The 24,391-nt window shown below is 44.7% G+C and overlaps 1 protein-coding gene across 2 annotated transcripts in view; it reads left to right on the forward strand.

Annotated features, from left to right (window-relative positions):
- Positions 1–24,391, forward strand: part of BCL3 (BCL3 transcription coactivator) — a 119,756-nt gene that overhangs the window by 31,255 nt on the left and 64,110 nt on the right. Inside the window, exon 2 of one of the 2 annotated variants that reach the window (XM_040327449.1) lies at positions 8,464–8,617. The exons of the other annotated variant lie outside the window; for it this stretch is intronic. Coding sequence (XP_040183383.1) covers positions 8,464–8,617 — 154 coding nt within the window. The remainder of the gene's footprint in view (positions 1–8,463; positions 8,618–24,391) is intronic. 2 annotated transcript variants of the gene reach the window in all.

Here is a 24,391-nt window from a genome sequence, read left to right on the forward strand (position 1 = left end):
GAAGTGATAGAAAATCCACCCCAATGGGGACCCAGACAATACATAACTGCCAACAGTGGTCCCAATTTAAACAATAGGGCCCGGATTCACGTACAGCGGCGTATCTTCGAGCGGGCGTAACGTATCCTATTTACGTTACGCCTCCGCAACTAAGGCCCTGTACACACAATAGAATCCATCCGCTGAAAAATCCCAGCAAATGGGTTTCAGCGGATAGATCCTATGGTGTGTACACTCCAGCGGATCTGTTTCCGCGGATATTTCTCCCCTGGGATGGATTCCAGCAGATCGAATATTTGCTGACATGCCAAACAAATCCATCTGCTGGAATCCATCCCAACGGATGGATCCGCTGGTCTGTATAGACTCACCGGATCCATCAGTCCAAAGGGATCCCCCGCATGCGTCGTAATGATTCGACGCATGCGTGGAATTCTTTATATGACAGCGTCACGCACGTCGCCGACACGTCATCGCCAGAGGATTTCGGCGCAGATTTCAATGCGATGGTGTGTACACGGCATCGCATAGAAATCCGCGGAAATCCTCGAGAAATCCTTGAGAGGATTTATCCGTGGAAACGGTCCGCTGGACCGTATCCGCGGATAAATCCTCCCGTGTGTATGGGGCCTTAGACGGGCAAGTGCAGTATTCTCAAAGCACTTGCTCCGTAAGTTGCGGCGGCGTATCGTAAATAGGCCGGCGTAAGCCCGCCTAATTCAAATGTGGAATATGTGGGCGTGTGTTATGTAAATGTTATGTGACCCCATGTAAATCACGCTTTTTACGAACGGCGCATGCACCGTCCGTGGACATATCCCAGTGTGCATTGCTCCAAACTACGCCGCAAGGATGTATTGGTTTCAACGTGAACGTAAATGACGTCCAGCCCCATTAACGGACGACTTACGCAAACAACGTAAAATTTTCAAAATTCGACGCGGGAACGACGTCAATACTTAACATTGGTACGCCGCATATAGCAGGGGTAACTTTACGCCGGGAAAAGCCTAACGTAAACGGCGTATCTGTACTGCGTCGGCCGGGCGTACGTTCGTGAATTCGCGTATCTAGCTGATTTACATATTTCTAGGCGTAAATCAGCGTACACGCCCCTAGCGGCCAGCGTAAATATGCAGTTAAGATCCGACGGCGTAAGATACTTACGGCGGTCGGATCTAATACAAATCTATGCGTAACTGATTCTAAGAATCAGGCGCATAGATACGACGGCTCAGACTCAGAGATACGCCGTCATATTTTCTTTGAGAATCTGGGCCTAGGTTTGGACAAGAATTATACTGGAAACTCTATGATATAGTATACAGAGAACTCAGGGAGTGCTTGAGAATTTGTGACCATGGAACCTCATTGACTTCATGTCTATCAGTCCAGCAAATTTCCACCCAGCAATGGTGAACTATTGGCAGAGTCATTCATACAGGTTGGTTAGGTCCCACATATTTGTTCAAGTTCTCTGATGAGTTTATATTTAAGTATTATATTTATATTTTATATTTAAGTTATGTATTTTGTTTATTATCTATGTGGTATGTGCACCATTCTCTCCATTTTCCATTATATTTAAGTATACCGGTAATTAAGTCCTCAGCTAGCTTTTTATTTCTTTTCATGGTGCAGTGTCCTTTTGCAAGATGAAATTGCATGTTTAGGCATTGTCTTTTTGATGTTTACATGTGTCCTACGCATAAGTTAAAGTCCGGGAAAAGATGGGGAGCCTAGAAAATTCAGGTAGTTTCCAGAGCTGGCATGATTCCCTCAAGCTTCCCATAATACAGTGGGGATACACAACGCCTCAGCAAATTTACTACACATACGCTCAAGGTTTCTGCTTTTACATTTTGTGGAGTTTTTTTGTGGTTGTAAACAATAAAGTCAGATATACCGGTAATACCAATTTAGATAAACTAGTTGTTTAGATACCAGATGTGTTTGTGGTGTTTTCCTAGATCTAGTAGGATCAATCTCAGTGGCCCAGATTCAGGTACATTTGCGCTCTATTTGCGGGGGCGCAGGGCAACGATTTTGCCCTGCGCCCCCGCAAATATTTTGTCCCCTCTGTCCCCTCCCCATACCTCTGCACCCTCCCCATACCTCTGTCCCCTCCTCGCACCTCTGACCCCTCCCCGCACCTCTGTACCCCCTCCCCGCACCTCTGTACCCCCTCCCCGCACCTCTGTCCCCTCCCCGCACCTCTGTCCCCTCCCCGCACCTCTGTCCCCTCCCCGTACCTCTGTACCCTGCCCGCACCTCTATTTATGTCTGTACCCTCCCCCTAAATTTATGAGGGAGGCGGACGCGGGAGCCGATTAAATAAAAGGACGGATCAAGGGTCGGATCAAGGGACGGATCAAGGGTCTTTTTTTTTCATGCGGGGGGCGGCTTTGGTGCCCGTGGGTGCCGCCCCCCGCAAAGTGCCGGCCTAGGCCTTGTCGGCCTAGGCCAAGATACATCCCTGCTGGGCCTACTTGTTCGAGATGCAGCCTCGGAACAACGTGGTCCCGGGGCTGGAAATCACACACTTGTGCCTCGCGCCAGGAGGGCCACGAGGCGAAGGACCCGAAAGACGGCATCTGCCCCTTAAGTATCCCCTCCCAGCATGCACAGCGGGGCACCACTCCCACTGGGCTGCTGCCGAGAATGGGTCACTCAACACACCATGGTTCGCCCGAGTTCCAACATGGGCCTGAGGTGATAACGCCACCTACAGGAAACAAGGGAAAACTTCCATCAAGCACAACCATAACCAGAACAGAGGCTAATTTCCATTAGGTAGATTCAAGTACATCTGCCTAAACTTGCGGCGGCGTAGCTTAGCCTGTTTAGGCTACGCCGCCGTAAGTTAGCTAGGCAAGTACATGATTCTCAATGTACTTGCCTGCTAATATACGGCGGCGTAGCCTAAAGCGGGTGGTCGTAAGGGCGCCAAATTCAAATGTGTTGGAGGGGGGCGTGTTTGATGGTAATGAGGCTTGACCTCACGTTTTTTAAGTTTTTTCGGCGTGGACGTAAACAACGTAAATCCCTATTCGCGGACGACTTACGCAAACGACGTAAAAAATGTGAATCTCGTGGCGGGAACGGCGGCCATACTTTAACATTGTTATTCCACCTAATAGGTGGAATAACTTTTACGCCGTTTCCGTAAGGCATTAGCAGGCCTAATCGACTGCGGCGGCCGGGCTTACGTTCGTGAATCGGCGTATCAACTCATTTACATATTCTACGCCGACCGCAATGGAAGCGCCACCTAGCGGCCATCCAAAATATTGCAATTTAAGATAGCACGGCGCAAGCCGTCGTATCTTAGATATGTTTAAGCGTATCTCTGTTTGAGCATCCGCTTAAACATACGTCGGCGTAGATTCTGAGTTAGGTCGACTTATCTACTGATAAGTCGGCCTAACTCTACCTGAATCTACCTACATAATAATTAGAAAAGTCCGAGCCCAACTATTGGCTTGGACAGCCCCGAAATTTATAATAGTGCCCCACTCATTGGGAGCCCAGCGCTACACCAACATCTGTTGGATTTGGCCAAATCAGAAGCAGATCTAGCCACCAGCAGCCAACATGTGCAGAAGAACCGATTTGCCCATTATTATCTCAGTTGCATAATTTGGGCTCTTCAACTTATTCTCCCGGTAGGCCAATAGTTCATGGAAAACGGACCATTATCTTTCCATGGAGTAGAAGAGTTGATTATTTGTTGCACAAGCAGGGCCGGCCCTACCATGGGACCCGATGGTACCATTGTACCAGGCAGCACTTTCAGGGGGGCAGCAAATTTCCTGCCTGCATGCCATCCCATTCCGCCAGCTCCACTCTCCACTCCACTGTGGGGCTAATTGCTGCCCGACCGCTCCTCCCGTTCCGCTCTCCGCTCCACTGTGGGGCTAATTGCCGCCCGACCACTCCTCCCGTTCCGCTCTCCGCTCCACTGTGGGGTTAATTGCATGAATAGAGCCATAACAGGTCCTTTTTATACTCCTATATACATGTATAGAGCCATGATAGGTCCACTTTAGTTATCATGATATAAAATAATGGATGTGGGGGCATTTTGGTGGGCGTAATTTTTTTTTGGGGGGGGGGCAGCATTTCATTCTTGGCACCAGGCAGCACAATGTCTTGGGCCGGCACTGTGCACAAGTCTATTTGAACAACAAATCCAAGCCAATTTTTTTTTTATCTAGATGGCACGGTGGCGCATACTGTTGGTGATATTCCTCCAGGTGAATCAAGGTGCTTACCTAACACCGGGGCACCAACGCCTTTACATTGCGGCCAAAGAAAATGACGTCTGTCCCCCCGCAAGCTTGCTGCTGCCAAGGCATCTTATCTCATAATGATAAATATTGAGAAACAGCTGGGACTTTCCACCGTCACATCTTGGGAAAAGATGTCATTAAAGATGGATTTATAGCTTGCAAAGACTCTTCTATCCGTAGCAGGCAACTGTCCAGAAAGAATGGGGAAAACCAGAAATGCAGGAGGAAGCTCATTTAACATTTAGATACGGATAATTTGAGTCCCAATGGGACCAGACTATGATATCAACATCAATTAGGTCTCTTGTTAGAAAATACCTCTACACCTAAATTACACAATGATTCAAGCTATGAAAGGAACTCAACTCTTGTGTGAATCGGATAGCCGCGTTGGTCATTAACCTCTTAACCACCTAAGACCCGGACCTTTAGGCAGCTAAAATAACCGGCCAGTTTTTGCGATTCGGCACTGCGTCGCTTTAACGGACAATTGCGACCTGGCTCCCAAACAAAATTGGCATCCTTTTTTTTCCCACAAATAGAGCTTTCATCTGGTGGTATTTGATCACCTCTGCGGTTTTTATTTTTTATGCTATAAACAAAAATAGAGCCACAATTTTGAAAAAAAAACAATATTTTTTACTTTTTGCTATAATAAATATCCCCCAAAAATATATATAAAAAAAATGTTTTTTTCCTCAGTTTAGGCTGATGCGTATTCTTATACCTACTTTTGGTAAAAAATAATCGCAATTAGCGTTTATCGGTTGGTTTGCACAAAATTGATAGCGTTTACAAAATAGGGGATAGTTTTATTTCATTTTTATAAAAAAAAATTGTTTTTACTACTAATGGCGGCCATCGTGACTGCGACATTATGGCGGACACTTCGGACAATTTTGACACATTTTTGGGACCATTGTCATTTTCACAGCAAAAAATGCATTTAAAATGCATTGTTTACTGTGAAAATGAAAATTGCAGTTTGGGAGTTAACCACAAGGGGGCGCTGAAGGGGTTATGTATGACCTCATCTGTGTTTCTAACTGTAGGGGGGTGTGGCTGTAGGTGTGACGTCATTGATTGTGATTCCCTGTATAAGGGAACACACGATCGATGACGGCGCCACAGTGAAGAACGGGGAAGCTGTGTTTACACACAGCTCTCCCCGTTCTTCAGCTCCTGGGACCGATCGCGGTACTCCAGCGGCGATCGGGTCAGTGGGTCCCGCGGTCACGGAGCTTCGGACCGGGTCGCAGGAGAGCGCCGTGGGCGCGCGCCCGCGACCCACGGCTGGGCACTTAAAGAGGACGTACGCGCTTGTGCCCAGCCGTGCCATTCTGCCAACGTATATGTGCAGGAGGCGGTCCTTAAGCGGTTAAAGTACACAATACAGTGGTTAATGAGCATTTTGCAATATGAGCACTTATTAAAATCCTAACTCGGTCTGCAATTGTTGTCTCTCAAAACGAGCAGGACTCAGGCCAAAGCGGTATGCAGTACCGCGTTTGGCCTGAGGTGGGGGGGCCCCGGAGCCGAGCGGCGCCAATCGGTGCCATTTGGAAATCCTCTAAGTAAAAGCTGAGTCTTCAAACACAGCTCAATTCTTTTCAGTTAATGAGCTGAGGCTTGTAATTCACCAACTACCTCTACTCTGTGTCAGTGGAAAGAGTTTCATTTTTTCAGGAGAATCTATACTTATTTCAAGAGAATGACTGTACTTTTCTAATGACTATGTAAGGTAATATATACTTTTCTAATGACTATGTAAGGTGACGGAGGAGTGTAAATTTAGGTTGCCGTTTCTTAGTAGAACGCATTTTGTTGGATCATATGTTTACATTAACACAATTTAATTCTGAAGGTCACCCACAGTAAATAACATTCGTATGTGTATACGCGTTTTTACGTCAAAAGAGGTGCTATGGGATATTTTCTGCTGTAAATTGTTTGGAGTAGTGTACTGTGTGGCTGCTGGTTTAGGTAATATATTACATACACTACATAATAATATTGTAATGCCCACCCTTATCTGTGAAGGTGATGAGTATGGGGCAAAAACTTTATTTTTTTACTTTTCTGTAGTAATAGCTTTTGTAACGAGACCCTTGCTCGCTCGGTTCCACTCTCCCGACACACCTCTGCTGCTATTGAATCAGATTGCAGATCGCAATGTCTGATGGTTCGGTCATCCAAGGCTCCGGGATTCGAACTACAGCTATGTGCCGTTCGAAATCCATCAGAACAAACACCAGGCAGGCTGTATGTAAGTTCAAACAGGAAAACTCTTTTATTGGATGCATGCACAACACACTTTTATACAGCAGTTTGAACACCCTGCCCCCAACAACCGCTTTCCTATTGGTCAATTGTAAAGTACATTGTGGTTCTCAATTAGGTCCTCTTAGCCATGCAAATGAGGACTTGAAACAGGGTCAGCAGGGATTGGTCCGATAGCTTGAATAGGAGGACTGCTATGTGTAATGAGACAGAAAGACAGAAGCCCCAGGGGACAATCAAAGTACACAAACAACCAAACACAGTACATTGCTTTTCCTCCAGACCATGGAGCCGTCTCGAGGGGGGGGGTTAGCCTTAAGACAGGGCAGAAGACCCCCCACTGTGTAACAGATTCAAACACTTCAGCATTCCAAGGTCCATGACAATACTCCCCCCTGAGAAACAGTCCAACAGCCACAGTGGGACCCCGACCGGGTCAACTCGAGGATGTTGGAAAAGTAGTCTTAAAGCGGGGGTTCACCCTATTGATAAAAAAAAAAAATTGGCATAGTAGCGCGAGCTACAGTATGCCTGTCTTTATTTTTTTATCCCCGTACTCACTGTGCACTCGTAGATAAAAGATTACGACTCCCAGCGGGGAATGGGCGTTTCTATGGAGAGAGAAGGTGATTGACGGCCGGCTCTGGCACGTCACGCTTCTCCGGAAATAGCCGAAATAGGACTTGGCGCTTCACGGCGCCTGCGCATAGTCTGTGCACAGGCGCCGTATAGCGCCGTGAAGAGCCGAGACCTGTTCCGGCTGTCTTCGGGGAGCGTGACGTGCCAGAGCCGGCCGTCAATCACCTTTCCTTTTCTTAGGAACGCCCATTCCCCGCGGGGAGTCTACGAGTGCACAGTGAGTACGGGGATAAAAAAATAAAGACAGGCATACTGTAGCTCGCGCTACTATGACGAATTTTATGCTAAAAAGATGTTAATAAGGGTGAACCACCGCTTTAAGGTTCCAGGTCTGTCTGCCAGGATAACCCATCCGCCTTCCTGTTTTGAGGCCCTGGCCCATAATCGGAAGGCAAAAGGCTTGCATTCAGTCCAAAAGCCTCTGTCGCAGCTAGGTCTGTCACAGCTTCCTACATAATGTTATTCTGATGGGATCACTTGAACCACTTAGCGACCTCCCACCCGCAATGTACTGCAGATGAGCGGCCACTGTAGGCAAAGCGACATACCCGCACGCCGCTGCCTACTTCTGGGTTTACGGCATGAAACCCCCCCTCATGCACCAGTGATTGTACACATCGGAAGCCTGTCAGCAAGTCCTGGCCAATGATTCAAGGCCGGGACCTGCTGATCAGCTGTGTACATTCACAGCCCAGAGCTCTGTGTTGACATTCAACACAGAACTCTGTACATACAGTAGGGAACGTTCTCAGTGTCTCAGCCCTGCAAAGCAGGAATAAGAAACTTAAAGGATTTGTAAAGGTACAATTTTTTTCCCCCTAAATAGCTTCCTTTACCTTAGTGCAGTCCACCTTCACTTACCTCATCCTTCCATTTTGCTTATAAATGTCCTTATTTCTTCTGAGAAATGCTCACTTCCTGTTCTTCTGTCTGTAACTCCACACAGTAATGCAAGGCTTTCTCCCTGGTGTGGAGTGTCATGCTCGCCCCCTCCCTTGGACTACAGGAGAGTAAGTCCCGTTCCTTGTGCTGAACCCCCCCCCCCCCCAAAAAAATAAAAATAAATTAAGAGATAAGAATCTTTTGTTAGCTGACTGGTCTATTTATTTACATCAGATGTAAACAATTGAGTGCTCCAGACATGTGCATTCACAAAGTCCTATATATGTTCATTTTAAAGTGGTGAATAATTATGACTATATATATATATAAATAAAAAAATGAGCCCAATTTGTTTTTTGTCTGCTATCAGGGAGTCCGCCTGCATATGTCTCTTCCACGATATACTCTGCTCCTGCCATTATGACCCCACGACCCCTGAGACTAGTGCCAGCAACGCTTAATACTGAAATAGATCTCCATGCTGACATCATCGCAGCTACCCGGGCGGATGAGGATGGGGACACGTAAGTGCCAGAAACCTCTTCTCTTCCAGTGTGTGTTACTTCTGTTACTTCAGCTTATCTGCTCTACATCTCATAACACTTGCCTCTGCTATATCTTTATTAAGTCATTTGTACTATATGCCTGGCACTTCAGATTCTTCCACCCACACTATTTAGTGTGGATGGGGGAACCAAGTGATTTCTCTCGCTCAGCCTCGTGGGCATAATAATAGCATTGCTATCATAGTCTTCAAGACACATGCTATGGATAATATGGGTAGAAGCCACGGACAATATGGGTGGAAGCCACGGACAATATGGGTGGAAGCCACGGACAATATGGGTGGAAGCCATGGACAATATGAGTAAAAGCCATGGACTACTTGGGTGGAAGTCAGACAATATGGGTAGAAGCCATGGGTAAAAGGCATGAACAATACGGGTAGAAGACATGGACAATACAGGTAGAAGTCATGGACAATAGGAGTAGAAGTCATGGACAATACAGGTAGAAGTCATGGACAATACGGGTGGAAGTCATGGACAATACGGGTGGAAGTCATGGACAATACGGGTGGAAGTCATGGACAATACGGGTGGAAGTCATGGACAATACGGGTGGAAGTCATGGACAATACGGGTGGAAGTCATGGACAATACGGGTGGAAGTCATGGACAATACGGGTGGAAGTCATGGACAATACGGGTGGAAGTCATGGACAATACGGGTAGAAGTCATGGACAATGCGGGTAGAAGTCAAGGTCAAGGACAATACGGGTAGAAGTCATGGACAATACGGGTAGAAGTCATGGACAATAGGGGTAAAAGTCATGGACAATATGGGTAGAAGTCATGGACAATACGGGTAGAAGTCATGGACAATACGGGTAGAAGTCATGGACAATACGGGTGGAAGTCATGGACAATACGGGTGGAAGTCATGGACAATACGGGTGGAAGTCATGGACAATACGGGTGGAAGTCATGGACAATACGGGTAGAAGTCATGGACAATGCGGGTAGAAGTCAAGGTCAAGGACAATACGGGTAGAAGTCATGGACAATACGGGTAGAAGTCATGGACAATAGGGGTAAAAGTCATGGACAATACGGGTAGAAGTCATGGACAATACGGGTAGAAGTCATGGACAATACGGGTAGAAGTCATGGACAATACGAGTAGAAGTCATGGACAATACGGGTAGAAGTCATGGACAATACGGGTAGAAGTCATAGACAATACGGGTAGAAGTCATGGACAATAGGGGTAAAAGTCATGGACAATACGGGTAGAAGTCATGGACAATACGGGTAGAAGTCATGGACAATACGGGTAGAAGTCATGGACAATGCAGGTAGAAGTCTTGGACAATAGGAGTAGAAGTCATGGACAATAGGGGTAGAAGTCATGGACAATAGGAGTAGAAGTCATGGACAATACGGGTAGAAGTCATGGACAATGCAGGTAGAAGTCTTGGATAGACATGTGCACAGCAAAAATTTGTTTCTGTTTCGTTTCTGTTCGTTTATCGTGATTCGTAACGAGTCGTAATTTCGGAAGACGTTAGTTATCGTATTCGTACTCTTTAGTATTTTCGTAACACTCTTTTTTCCGCTTCCGTTTTTTTCTGTTAGTTTATTTTTCGTTGAATCGAGATTCGTATTTTCATTATATTTTGTATTCTGCCGCGTTCGTATTTTTAAAATGATTTTATTCGTTCCTTCGTTTTTACGTTAGTTTAATTATCGTTGTTTTGTTATTCGTATTTACATTATATTTTCCATCATGCCGCATTCGTATTTTCGTAAAGAAATATATTTTCGTTGCTTTATGATCATTCGTATTTTAATGTCTAATTTCCTTTGATTGTAAAAACGTACTTTTGTAGATTTTATTGCATTCGTAATTCTGTTTGAATACATTTTACGTTTATTCGACACACTACTCGTCGTAATTTTGTAATTCGGATTTTACTGTGATTGACTTGACTGTCTTAGTTAGCACACACACCCTGTCTAGAATGAAGTCTGACGTAGAAGAAAACTAAAATATGTCAGATATTACAAATACAAATCTAGAAATTAGATGCACTGCAGTCTAACACAGAAAAAGACACAATGAGCCAGGAGGTAATGAGAAAGAAGCTCATTGGGGGAAGGAACAAACCTCTTCAGAGGAAAGGGACAGCGCTCAGTGGCTATTGGTCAATGTACAGAAATATTTCAGTACTAACGAAAGCTAATTTACATTATTTTGTATTTTCGTTGTTTTCATTTCAGTTTTCCGAAGATTCGTAATTTATTTTTCGTTAGTTTTGATTTTCGTTTTTTAGTCTTTGTTCGGCATTTCGTTTTCTTTTCGGTCTTCGAATATTAGTAAGTTTGCATTTTCGTTCATTTTGTTTTTCGTAATTATTTTATTTTTTGGGTTCGGTATTTTCGTTGTTTCTATGTTTTAGTTTCTTTCATCTTTCGTATCTTCGTTGTTTTTCATATTCGTTATTTTGAAAATATCGTTATTCGTTATCAATTGCGCTAAACCATTCGTTCATTCGTATGTTAACGAATCAACTAAAATAACGAAAATTGACGGAAAACGTATTCGTAACTTAAAAAATTGCACATGCCTAGTCTTGGACAATAGGAGTAGAAGTCATGGACAATAGGGGTAGAAGTCATGGACAATAGGAGTAGAAGTCATGGACAATAGGAGTAGAAGTCATGGACAATAGGGGTAGAAGTCATGGACAATAGGGGTAGAAGTCATGGACAATGCAGGTAGAAGTCTTGGACAATAGGGGTAGAAGTCATGGACAATAGGGGTAGAAGTCATGGACAATAGGGGTAGAATTCATGGACAATACGGGTGGAAGTCATGGACAATACAGGTAGAAGTCATGGACAATACAGGTAGAAGTCATGGACAATAGGGGTAGAAGTCATGGACAATAGGGGTAGAAGTCATGGACAATAGGGGTAGAAGTCATGGACAATACGGGTGGAAGTCATGGGCAATCCTTGACAATATGGGTGGAAGCCAATAACCCTACAAGCATGCTTTTGAATTGTAGAAGAAAACTGGAATAAAATATAGGCAGACACAAGCATTGTTTTGATTCAAAGCATATAGGGCCATATTCTGAGTATAGTTACGATGGAGTATCTCAGGATACTCCGTCGTATCTCTCTTTTTTGACCCGTGTATCTATGCGAGTGATTCCTAGAATCATTTTCGCATAGATACGCTGAAGATCCGACATGTGTAAGTCACTTACACTGTCGGATCTTAAATGTAATTCGGCGCCGGCCGCTAGGTGGCGTTTACGTTCAGGTCTCATTTGTTTATGCAAATGAGCCTGATACGCCGATTCACGAAAAAAATTGCGTCGCATAACCGTCGCTTACGTCGTTTGCGTAAGCGTAAGGTTACCCCTGCTATATGAGGGGTAACCTTACGCCAGTCCCACGTATGCCATGTTAAGTATGGCGTTGGGTCCGCGTCGTCTTTTCCCGTCGGGTACGTCGTTTTCCTAAGTCGCTCTTGAATACGACTTTACGTCAAAGACGCACACGTCGGCGTCATTGACGTTTTCCGCCGAGAACTGGAGAATGCGTACTGGGCTATTTTTAGCACGGCGCATGCGCAGTTCGATCGAAACGGGGGCGCGCTTAATTTAAATATAAGCCACCCCCTTTGAAATACGCGGGGATACGCCTGGCCTTTTACACTACGCCTCCGCAAACTACGGAGCAAGTGCTTGAGGAATACGGAACTTGCTCCAGTAAGTTGCGGCGGCGTAGTGTAAATAGCTTACGCGATGCCGCCGCAGAAAGTACGAGAATATGGCCCCCTGTCTTCACGCTAAGAATATGCACTTATGAAAGTAGGGGAAAAATCGAGTTCAGTAGGAGTAGATACTCATGCCGCGTACACACGGTCGTTTTTCGGCATGAAAAAATTTTTCGTTTTTCAGCATGTCCAAAAAACAAAGTTTTTCCAACTTCATCATTAAAAACGATATTGCCCACACACCATCGTTTTTGAAAAATGATGAACAAAGCGCGGTGACGTACAACACGTACGACGGCACTCTGAAGGGGAAGTTCTATTCGCCTTTGGGCTGCTTTTAGCCGATTCCTTGTTAGTAAAAGACGATTCACGCTTTTTTGTCTGTTACAGCGTGATGAATGTGCTTACACCATTATGAATGGTAGTTTTACCAGAACGAGCGCTTCCGTCTCATAACTTGCTTCTGGGCATGCGCAGGTTTAAAACGTTGTTTTAGCCCACACACGATCATTTTTTACAACACGAAAAACGACATTTTAAAAAAACGACGTTAAAAAATGCAGCATGTTCGAATTTTTTTTTGTCGTTTTTCAGAAGCCGAAAAACGTGAAGCCCACACACGATGATTTTAAATGATGAAAAATGCCGAAAAACGACCGTGTGTACACGGCATCAGAGCTTTTTTTTTTTTATTAAGTTGAGCTTACAACAGGAAATCATGCATTGACATTTATTGATGCTCATTGTATGCTATTATTTATTTTATTGATTTATTACAATTATCTACAATATATAACACTGGAAATTGACACAGAACGTTCTTATCAATCCCTGCCTTCAAGGAGCCTACAATCTAAGGTCCCTATCTCATTGGCATACCTACACATACGAGGGTCAAATTAGACAAGCACCAATTGACCTACCAGCATGTCTTTGGATTTGAAGTGTGGTAAGAAGCCAAAGTACTCAGAGAAAGCCCATGCAAGCACAGGAACACACAAACCCAATGCATCAAGTGTCCTGGTCAGAATTCAAACCAATGGCTCTAGTGCCGCATGACATAAGTGCTAACCAATAAGCCACTTCAAAATGATTCAACAGCTCTGAAATGTTTTAGCTGGTCTTCAAATCAACCTGTATGTCCCTGTGGAACCGGCTTTTGGTCCAAAAATTGATTGTGTTTTAAGCAAAGATTTTGCTCTCCACCTTCTTGGTGCTAAGCCTTGCCCCTTGATGTTTAAGTTTTAAATGCTACTAATTACTCAATAAAGTTCTAGCATGAATGATGGGAATGGAGGTTAAGTTTCACAAGAGGGGTGGAGTTTAACTGTGACCTTGGAAGAAGTCAAGAAGCTATGCATAGCAGTGGCGGCTGGTGCTCAATTTTTTTGGGGGGGAGCAAAAAAAAAAAACACATCAATTGCAGCCTCACCGTGCCCATCAAACGCAGCTATTGTGCCCATCAATTGATACTGTGCCCATCAATTGTCGCCACTGTGCCATCAAATGCAGCTACTGTGCCCAGCAATTGTCGCCACTGTGTCAGCAATTGTCACCACTGTGTCATGCCATCAATTGTCGCCACTGTGCCATCAAACGCAGCCACTGTGCCATGCCATCAAACACTGCCACTGTGCCATGCCATCAAACGCAGCCACTGTGCCATCAATTGTCACCACTGTGCCATCAATTGTCACCACTGTGCCATGCCATCAAATGCAGCCACTGTGCCATGCCATCAAACGTAGCCACTGTACCATCAATTGCCACCACTGTGCCCATCAATTGCCATCAATTGCCGCCAGTTTGCCCCCTCAAAAAACGCCAGATTGCTTCCCCCCCCCCCCATCCTCCATTTTCAGGCATATCTAGTTCTGTGGGCATGGGCGCACAGATACGACGGCGCACATTTACACTTACGCGGCGTATCTCGAGATACGTTGCGTAAGTGCTACGTGAATCCGGGCCATAGAGTCTGCATATTAGAGATGTCTGCAAATATTAATCTGAAATAATAGTCAGTTTAAGTTCTTAATACCTGAGGCTCTCATGACCATGCAGAGTCTAGGTGGATGACCTCTCATAACCAAACAATCACCTTGTTACTGGAAAATAGCAAACAGTAAAGCACATAGAAACCACCTAATCTAGCCGTTCAAAAACCACAAAGTTCCCCTACTCTTCCCCCCACCACCACAAACTTCCTGCACCATAAATACTTCCCTGCCTGTGTTATTGTATGAATGTATTTGAACAATGTCTGCAATATTCCCCTGACTCTTCCACATTAAACGGAAGAGGGCAGCATTTGTAGCGCAGTAAGCCATAGCAATCAAGCGTTTCTTTTTATAACATCTGATGTAAGGTGCCAGGTACATTCCAAATCAATACTCTTTGCATTGCCATATTAGTTAGCCCAGCAATGTATACAGCTACATATAGATCGGGCACATTTTTTTTCCCAGTAAAAGATTTCTGTGGCATCCCCTTTATGGTCGCCGCTTGTTCAGATTTGGACCAGAAAGCCCAGTTTTGGAAAAGGATGTGTGTATTATAAAAAAAATGAAAATTTGTGGCCCTTTTTTGTAGTCAACTGAGTTGCAGATGGCATTTTTGAAAGATCAACCATAGCTTCAATCTCGCAAGTAAAATATTTGTATATTTGTTTTCTATTAAAATAACAAACATGTTATCGTTACCTGCTCTGTGGAATGATTTTGCATAGAGAAGTCTCAACCTCCTCTTCTGGGGTTCCCAGCCGATGCTTCAGGCCCTTCCTCTTCTCGATGTACCACTATAGGAAACCACTTCCTATGGTGGCAGACCTGCGTGCTCAATCCTGTGCTAGGCTGTGTTGCATCTATTGACACACATAGCACAGCTCTCTATTCACAGGATTGGATTGAGAGCAGCAGGAGCCAATGACTCCTGCTGCCTCCTCTGTGAGCAGAGAGAAAGGAGGGAGCTGCTACAGATGGGCACAGCACTGGGTCGAGATAGGGCTCAGGAAAGTATAAAAAGGGTTTAAGGGGAAAAACGAACACTGAACCCATTCCAGCGACGTGCATAAGCCCCGGCTCCAGACGATGTCTCGGGTCTTCATTGGATAGAATTATGGCAGCAGGAACCATTGGCTCCCGCTGCTGATATTTAATCCAGTGACATGAGAGCCAAGAGCGGGGCCTGAGTCCTGCTGTCTGTGTCAATGGATGCAGCAGCAGGACTCTAGAGCATGCCCGTACAGATGCCACCATTACCGTTTAATGGCAAAAGGACACACCAGTAGCCCAGCGCAGAACAATGGCAGTCAGGGCCGCCATCAGGGGGGTACAGGTAGTACACCTGTAAGGGGCCCGGAAGGCAACCCCCTTTAAAAAAATTAATAAATTATGGCCCGGATTCAGAAAGACTTACGCCGACGTATCTAATTATACGCCGCGTAAGTCCACGGATGCGCCGTCGTATCTATGCACCTTATTCAGCAAACAAGATACGCCTGAATTTTGGCTTTATACGACCGACATAAGTCTCCTACGCTGTTGTATCTTGGGGGCATATTTACGCTGGCTGCAAGGGGCGCTTCCATTGATTTACGCGTCGAATATGTAAATGACCTAGATACGCCGATTCACGAACGTACTTACGCCCGTCGCATTAATCTACGCCGTTTACGTAAGGCGTACGTCCGGCGTAAAGTTAAACCACCAAATTGCAGGTGTAAGTCATGTTAGGGTATGGATGTCGGAACAGCCGTCGTATTTTACGTTGTTTACGTAAGTCGTACGTGAATGGGGCTGGGCGTAGGTTACATTCACGTCGTAGGCATTGAGCCGGCGTATCTTAGGGAGTATATGCGACGTGATTCGTTCGGCCCTTCATTAGCATGGGGTCACGCTTCATTTTAAAATATCACGCCCACCTCCTTCCTACTTTGAATTAGGCAGGCTTACGCCGGCCAATTTACGCTACGCCGCCGCAACTTACAGAGCAAGTGCTTTGTGAATACTGGTCTTGCCTCTCTATGTTACGTCGGCGTAGCGCATATGAAATGCGCTACGCCCTCATATGCCTATATATTTATATATATATATATATATATATATATATATATATATATATATATATATATATTTATTATTATTATTAAAGGGCACAGAGGTCCCCAGGGCCCCCGGATGGCAACCTCCCCAGCCCATGCCTGAAGCTGTGTAAGGGGCCCCAAAAAATTTTTTTTTCCCAGAAAAGTTTTTATTGAAAGTTAATGTCAATACATTCAGATATGCATTACATAAGTAAGTGGTTAATATGACACAAATAAAGTTGGCAACGAATATCATATAAACCTTACATGTGTACAAAGGCCAAATGAAGAACAACAGATCGTAACCCGTCCCCAACACATGTCTTCTGTACCGAAGGTATATTTGCATATAAAGAAGGAACACCAATAAAGGTCTCATTTATCTAATACCCATCCTAATAAAGTAAACTAGTGAATATAACGTTTAAATGATAAAATAGCTCTCATCGCTCTATCCTTACACATATATCCTAGTTGCAAACATTTAACTAAATAAACAGAGACTATGAGGAGCAATTCCCCGTCCCGTATACCCCCTTCAGAAACATTAGCTGAATACTGGAGAGGGGGGATAGGAACAAGGAGAAGTTCAATAACGCAAACATCTGGTCAAGAACCTAAATGTTTTTAACCTTCTGCTCAAAAACGAGTCCCAGGTAATAGAAACCTCGGGCCTACCTATAATTAAGAAATTCTTTTCCCAGAGGCTTCAAATCCTCCCAATGAAATTATGATTTTATTTCACACTCCGCAGGTGCACGCATTCGTGCACTACCAAGGGGGTTAAAAGAATATGAAAGGAGTTGAAAGACAGAGCAGTGCAAGATAAAAAGTATGTCTATAGCTTTTTTACCAGAAAGACCTCGGTCAGAGAAAAAGAAAAAAGATCTAGCGATAAAAGGAATTCGAATCATTAGGCGGGAACCTATGTTGAGTTATGAGTAGTGGGGGTCCTATATAATGTCCAACATCTCCAAATGTGTCTAAATTTTTCAGAGTTGTCATTAGCCTGATGAATCAACCTTTCCATCATCTCTATTTTATCCACCCTCACCTGCCAATCCAACAGTGTAGGCGGAATGGGGTCCTTCCACCGTATCGGGATACATTGAGTAGCCGCATTGATTAAGTGTAATACAAGTGATTTCCGATAGATTGATTGTGGCAGAGAGGTGTGATGAAGAAGATACTGCCCTGGGGTAAAGTCAGGTGTATAGGAGGTAATCTTGGCAATATGCGAATGTACCTCCTGCCAAAAGGGCTGTAGTTTCGAACAGCTCCACCAGATATGTAGGAGAGTACCCACTTCTCCACCACACCTCCAACAAGTCGGTGACACTGTCGGGTAAAATTTGTGTAACTTGCTTGGGGTTCTGTACCACCTGGAATAGATTTTGTATCTATTTTCCTGGGCAGATACATTAATAGAGCCCTTGTGAATGTGGTTCCATATTGAGCTCCAGTCACCATCTGACAATGATACCTGAAGATCAGCCTCCCATTTCGTATGGATAGTGGACATCGCGGTCTCTTGAGGGGTAAGCCACAAATAGATCCCGAAATAAGGTGACGTTGAGGGGCAGAGGATTCGCACAGCTTTTCAAGGTGTGAAAGATCCCTGCACCATAGATCGGATGTTTGTGAGTTTAGAAAAAAATTTCTAATGTGAAAGTATTTAAAACGTGGGATTTGGAAATCCGGAAATCTCCGAACCATGGCTGAGTGGGGTAGAAGTTTGCCCTTATCAAAAAACTGATGTGCTCTCAGTGTGGGGGCTGTCTCGGACCCCCCAGGATTTATAGTATTAATACCTTCCGAAAATCCGGGGTTTAGATTGAGTGGGGTCATAGGACCTGGGTGAGATGCCATGTGTGAGTCCCCACTTGTCTTTCTAAAGCAAGCAAGGGTTGGGCCAATTACGGGGTGGGAAGTACAGGACCTGGGAGTAAATTTTTTGTCTATCCATGGGAGATGTGAAATCCTAAAACCAACAAAAGCCTCTTCCAACTTAACCCAATCCTTTTCTTCTTTATGTACATGCCAATCGACTATTCTTGTTAGTAAGCAAGCTTTGTGATATTTAGAGAGATCTGGTACTCCCAGTCCACCCCTCATCTTGGGCATGGTCATTCTATCCCAATTCAATCGAGCTGGACGTCCAGCCCAAAGAAAACGTCTACAAATGAGTTTGAATGGGGCCAGAAAGGAGGCAGGGAGTTTAATGGGTATTGCTTGGAAAAGGTAAAGAAGCCTGGGAAGGACATTCATCTTTAAAACCGCCGCCCTCCCGAACCATGAGATTGTTCCGTTAGTCCAAGCCTCTAGATCGGTCTTGATAGACTGCAAGGCTGGTACGAAATTACGTAAATATAAATCAGAAAGCTTAGTGGGCAATTTGATCCCCAGATAGGTTATGTCATTTGGGTCCCACTTAAAGGGGAAATTGTGTTTGCAAAGGGTCACGACATCCTGAGGAAGCGACACATTCAAAGCGATTGATTTGCTAAAATTGATTTTAAAGTTAGAGAGTATTTGGAATAATTTGAAATCTTTGAGTAAATTTGGAATGGAGATCAGAGGATTCGTCAGAAATAGAAGGACGTCATCCGCGTATGCAGCCACCTTATATTGTTTCCCTTTGACATCAACTCCCCGCACATCCGGGTTGTCGCGCAACCGTCTCAAAAAGGGTTCTAAAGTTAGAATAAAAATGAGGGGTGAGAGAGGGCAACCCTGTCTCGTGCCATTATGCACCGAGAAGGCGTCCGATAGCCGCCCATTCACTCTGACCCGGGCCGTGGGAGTTGAATACAGCGCCATAACCATCCGCATAAAGTGATGCTGTAGACCAAGCTTACAAAGCGCTGCTTCCATATAATCCCAGGCCACTCTATCGAACGCCTTCTCGGCGTCAAGGGACAAAAAGAAACCCCTAATCTTGGAAGTGGACAACCATCGATGAATATTTATTGCCTTTGTTGTATTGTCCCTTGCCTCTCTACCCGGAACAAATCCAACTTGATCAGTGGATATAAAAGTCTGAAGAAGGGGAAGTAATCTATTGGCCAATATCTTAGCGAAGATTTTTAGGTCCACATTCAATAATGAAATGGGACGGTAATTAGTAACTAATGTATGGTCCTTCCCAGGCTTCGGGATCAAAGCTATGTGTGCTTCAAGTAAGTCAGATCCAGTGGATAGGGAAAAAGGAATGTCATTGAAAGCTTTAATGAAATGGGGGAGTAGTAGCGTAGCATATGTCTTGTAATATCCTGACGTCAAACCGTCTGGGCCAGGACTCTTACCCGGCTTCAACTGTTTCAAAGCATTTAATGCTTCGTCCATAGACACCGGCTCGTCTAAATGTGACAGGTCAGGAATCTGAGAAGCCGGTAGACCATACCCAGAGAGAAAGTCATCCAAAAGTTTTTCCCGGGGCGTCGGCATCCCTAACCCAGACTGAGAAGGTAAGTCATATAATGAAGAAAGAAAATCTGTAAATTGTTTAGCGATCAAGTCTGACCTATGGAGAATTTCTCCTGTAGGGGTGGTGATGGAGTGGATTGTGTTGGCTTCTTTTTTCTTTTGTAGTGCATGTGCTAATAACCTGCCAGACTTATTGCCAAATTCGTAGTAAAGTTTATGAGTTAGGTTAAACTTGTATTGTAGCCTTTTGTGGAGTTCAGATTGAAGGTCTTTTCTAGCCTCCAATAGGGCCTCTAGGGAACCCGCCGCTACAGAGCGTTTGTGAGCAGCTTCCAAAGTCTTTATTTTAGATAAAAGCTTGTTAAGTCTGGCAGTTCTGAGCCTGCGCCGTCTGGCCATAATAGAGATCATTTTTCCCCGGAGGACGCATTTGTGTGCTGCCCAAACTGATGCCGGAGCTACCTCATTTATGGAATTATCGGTGAAGTAATGGGCTATGCATTCCGAAATTTCAGTTGCACAGCTGGGGTCAAGCAAAATGGAATCATCCATCCTCCACACTGGTCTACCCAGAGAGTGACCTCTCCAAGATAGCGTCATCGTGATTGGGTGGTGATCCGAAAGCACCATAGGCTCAATTGACGTGTCAGAGAGTCGGACCAGGTCTTCCTGTGTTACAAAAAAAAAAAAATTCTCGAGTATTTAGTATGTAGTGGTGAATAATAAGTGTAGTCTTTAGTCGTGGGATTGAGCGTACGCCATGTGTCATGTAAGGTCAGCAAGTCTAGTTGGGTTTTAATGGCCCGGAGGGCTCGAGAAGTCAAACAGGAAGATCCATTGGATGTGTCAAGAAGGGGATTCAGGGGGACATTGAAATCTCCTCCTAACATCAGTATCCCAGATTGAAACACCGTTAGTCTTTGAACAATATCTCTAAAAAAGCTAACTTGTTGTGTATTCGGTGCGTAGATATTGGCAATGGTCATCGGGGAGTTATATATCTTGCCCTTGATGAAAAGAAACCTCCCATCCGGGTCTTGTTCAACGCTCTCTACCTGAAGTGGGCAATGTTTAGACAATAAAATGGATACTCCTCTCGACTTTGATACCCCGTTAGTGGCGTGATACGCGTTCGGGAAATGGACGCTCCGTAATATGGGAATGCTATCTGACCTGAAATGGGTTTCTTGCAAAAAAACTATGTGAGGCCTTTCCTTCCATAAAGAGGAAAGTAATAAGGATCGCTTCTCTGGTGTGTTTAAGCCTCTTGTATTCAGAGAGTATAGTTTCAAATTCATATTAGTAGTGTCTTGATCAATGGATCGTAGGGTTATGTTATTTCTGTCAACCATCTTCTCCCTATTGGTTAGGAGTGTAGGTAAGAAAGAAGCAGGAGTGGAAAGGAAAGGTAGAGGAAGATGAGAAAAGAGGTCTAATTAAGCGAGTAATATTGCAGAACCCGCGGAGTGGAGGATTGTACAATAGTACAGGATTCAGTAAGCAACCGAACAAATAAAAGGCCGAACGGCAAAGGGTGCGGTGCACCCAAATCAGGTATACCGCAACCAGCGGGTATAGGAGCAACCAGGCCCCACCGTGTGGGGGTCAGCCGGACCGAGTCCGAAGGCAGAATGTATTGACTCGAAAAGTATAATCAGTAATATCAACAGTAAACTATTAATAACTAGAATAACCCATGCCACCCCAGGACAACCCCTAGCATAAATTAACCTAAACCAGCCAATCTTAAAACTATTGGCGAATAACGTAACCCAGGGAATATAGATATTGCTAGGGAGGATGGAACTCAATCCCCCCAGCAATGGATCTAGTAATGTATAGTAAGGGAAAGAGCCCCCCACCTATTATCAAAGTGAGAATACCCAATCCCCCTGGTAGGGCAGCATCTCCACCCCCCTTGGCTTTGTTAGAGATGATGACTCCCTGCCCAATAGGAGCTATAGGAAGCATCCTAACCCTCTCACATCTTCCCAGTGGTACCCGAAGAATTAATATCGTATACACCATGTTATTTGAGCCAATATCATATAGGGGTAACATTTGAGGTAACTAAGCCATCCCTCCCCACTAAATCATATCTATAAAGCAAGATCAAAATGTAATGGAAAAGACATCCTCACAAACTATTAATGTTGAGGCTAAAATGTTACATTGGAGTAAGAGAGGTCGCGTTCAGTTGACTCATGAATGACCAAGTCTGCCAGGATGTAATTCCAAGTGTAGAAACTGCAAATATCTTCCATAAGGAGAATGAAGAAGGGTAAAATCTTAGACATTGCCAAGTCTGTACTCAAAGAGGCTCCTTTAGCAGTGCATCCATGTGGTCCTATGGATTTATCCGTTAGTAGGACAACCACCATCTGTTTTGTAAGGCAATATATCCTAAGTGCTCTTCCTAGGTTCATCATGGAATTCCAGAGTTAATATGCTAAATCCGGAAGGATCGTGTATAGATAAATGGCATTGGTCCTCCAAGGCATAAAAGCATCCAGAGATGTGGAATACCTGAAGCCCCGTGCTAAAGTCTCAAGGTGGAGATCTGGTACTAGTCATGTCACCAAGCACCGTTACACAGTATTCTGTGTTTGAAGAAAACCTCCTAAACCACAATAGTTTAACAATTTTCATTTTATACTGTCATTCACTCCTAGCATACAAGGTACTTTGGTCCTATACCATATGTATGAGGGACCCTTGAAACCCTCAGGGTAATGAAATATAATTGTGCCTTGTCAGTAAGTGTTTAACATGGCATAGCTGAAAAATATAATGTCTTCACCACTATAGAAGTATGAGTGAAGTCATCTAGTTCAATAGGTTTCAATGAGCTGTAAGCCAAGAGGGATGTGGGATTCCAGTTTTCATTCTCAAACAGAAGCCTTACCAGCCCTCATCTCTAACCCAAGAATGACATTGACAGCGAACCCACAATTCCAATTAGATGAGAGCTATATACATTAACTTTTGAATACCTCTCAAAACTTGTGTCAAAGTTTCATTGCGAAGAACAGATAAACAGGGGAAACCGCCAACGGGGCTTGATGACTGAAATGTCTCAGTGGTCTCTTCGAGCTCTTCTAGCAGCTGGTCTGGTGGATCCTATGCTCTGAGAGCCGGGTGCCCTGTCGTCAGGTGGCAGTTCAGATTCCGATGGAGAGCGCCGACGACGATAGTTGGTAGACTGAGTCTCCATTGGTTCTGTACGTTGAGGTGGCCATCTGTTAACTGATTGACGGTACATCGCGTACCAATCCGGTACAGCAATTAAGGGGATCCCCAAAGTGTCGCAGAAATGTGGCAAATCCTCAGGAACTTTCAACAGAACAGTGCGACCCTGATGAGATGCTGATAAGCAAAATGGAAACTTCCATTTATAGCTTATGTTTCTGTCACGTAATACATTCAAGAGGGGTCTAAGATCTCTGCGGTGTTTTAATGTGATGCCCGATAGATCTTGGAAAAGTTGAATTGGTGCTCCCTGACAGGATAATTGCTTACCCCGCGCTTTTCTTAGAATATCTTCTTTAATTCTAAAATCAGCTAGGCAACAGATAACATCCCTTGGAGGGTCTGCTTCTTTACCTTTAGGGCGCAATGCGCGATGAATTCTGACGATATCTATGTCAGTCTGAGGGGGTCTGTCAAGAATAGAATTAAACAGGCCCACCACTGATTGAGAGATGAGGTCCCCCTCAACCGATTCGGGTAACCCCCGCACCCTTAAGTTCTGGCGTCGTCCTCTATTGTCGAGGTCCTCCATGTGTCTATTCATATCCCTCATTTGAAGGATGTGATCATCCACCTTCCTAGTACATCGCCTGAGGGCAGATTCATGGTCTTCTATAACAGTCTCCGTTTGCGATACTCTGTCTGTGAGGGAGCGGAGGTCTAACCGCAATTCCGAAATGGCGGCTGCCAGGGCGTCTTTAATATCAGTTGCCACACTTTTTAAGTCATCAATAGTTAGTGATCTTTGTGTTGCGACACCCTGTATCCCTGAAGCCTCCGGTCCCCTCGGGGTTAACGTTGGAGTCTGTGTCGGGCTTAGTATAATGTCATCAGAGCCCCTCTGCTGTGTCTGTGAGGTACCTGAGGTAATCCTCTGACGGGATGCTGCCATCTCTCCCCTGTTAGCGCGGGACCTCTCCGTGGATGAGAAAGTAGTTGTGCTGCTGTTTTCCCTGGTCGAACGGGATCTAGATGCTGACGAAGACCTAGAGGCTGTTCCCATGTCGGTAACGATTGTACATTTTGGCTGGGTGAGCTGTACGGGGAGAAAGTTATCCTGAGGTGACAGGAGCTCAGCGGTTAGGCATCCATTCTCCCTCACGGTCCGGCCACGCCCCTCAGGGGCCCCAAAATTCCTGATGGCGGCCCTGATGGCAGTTGAAGTTCAATAGTGTGCCCCTATACTAAATCCAGCAAGCTGAACATTAACAACAACCACTCCAATCAATTTACAACTAGCGTTTTATT

The sequence above is a fragment of the Rana temporaria genome, chromosome 10 (genome assembly GCF_905171775.1).
Source record: "Rana temporaria chromosome 10, aRanTem1.1, whole genome shotgun sequence".
In the NCBI taxonomy this organism is placed as follows: domain Eukaryota; kingdom Metazoa; phylum Chordata; class Amphibia; order Anura; family Ranidae; genus Rana; species Rana temporaria.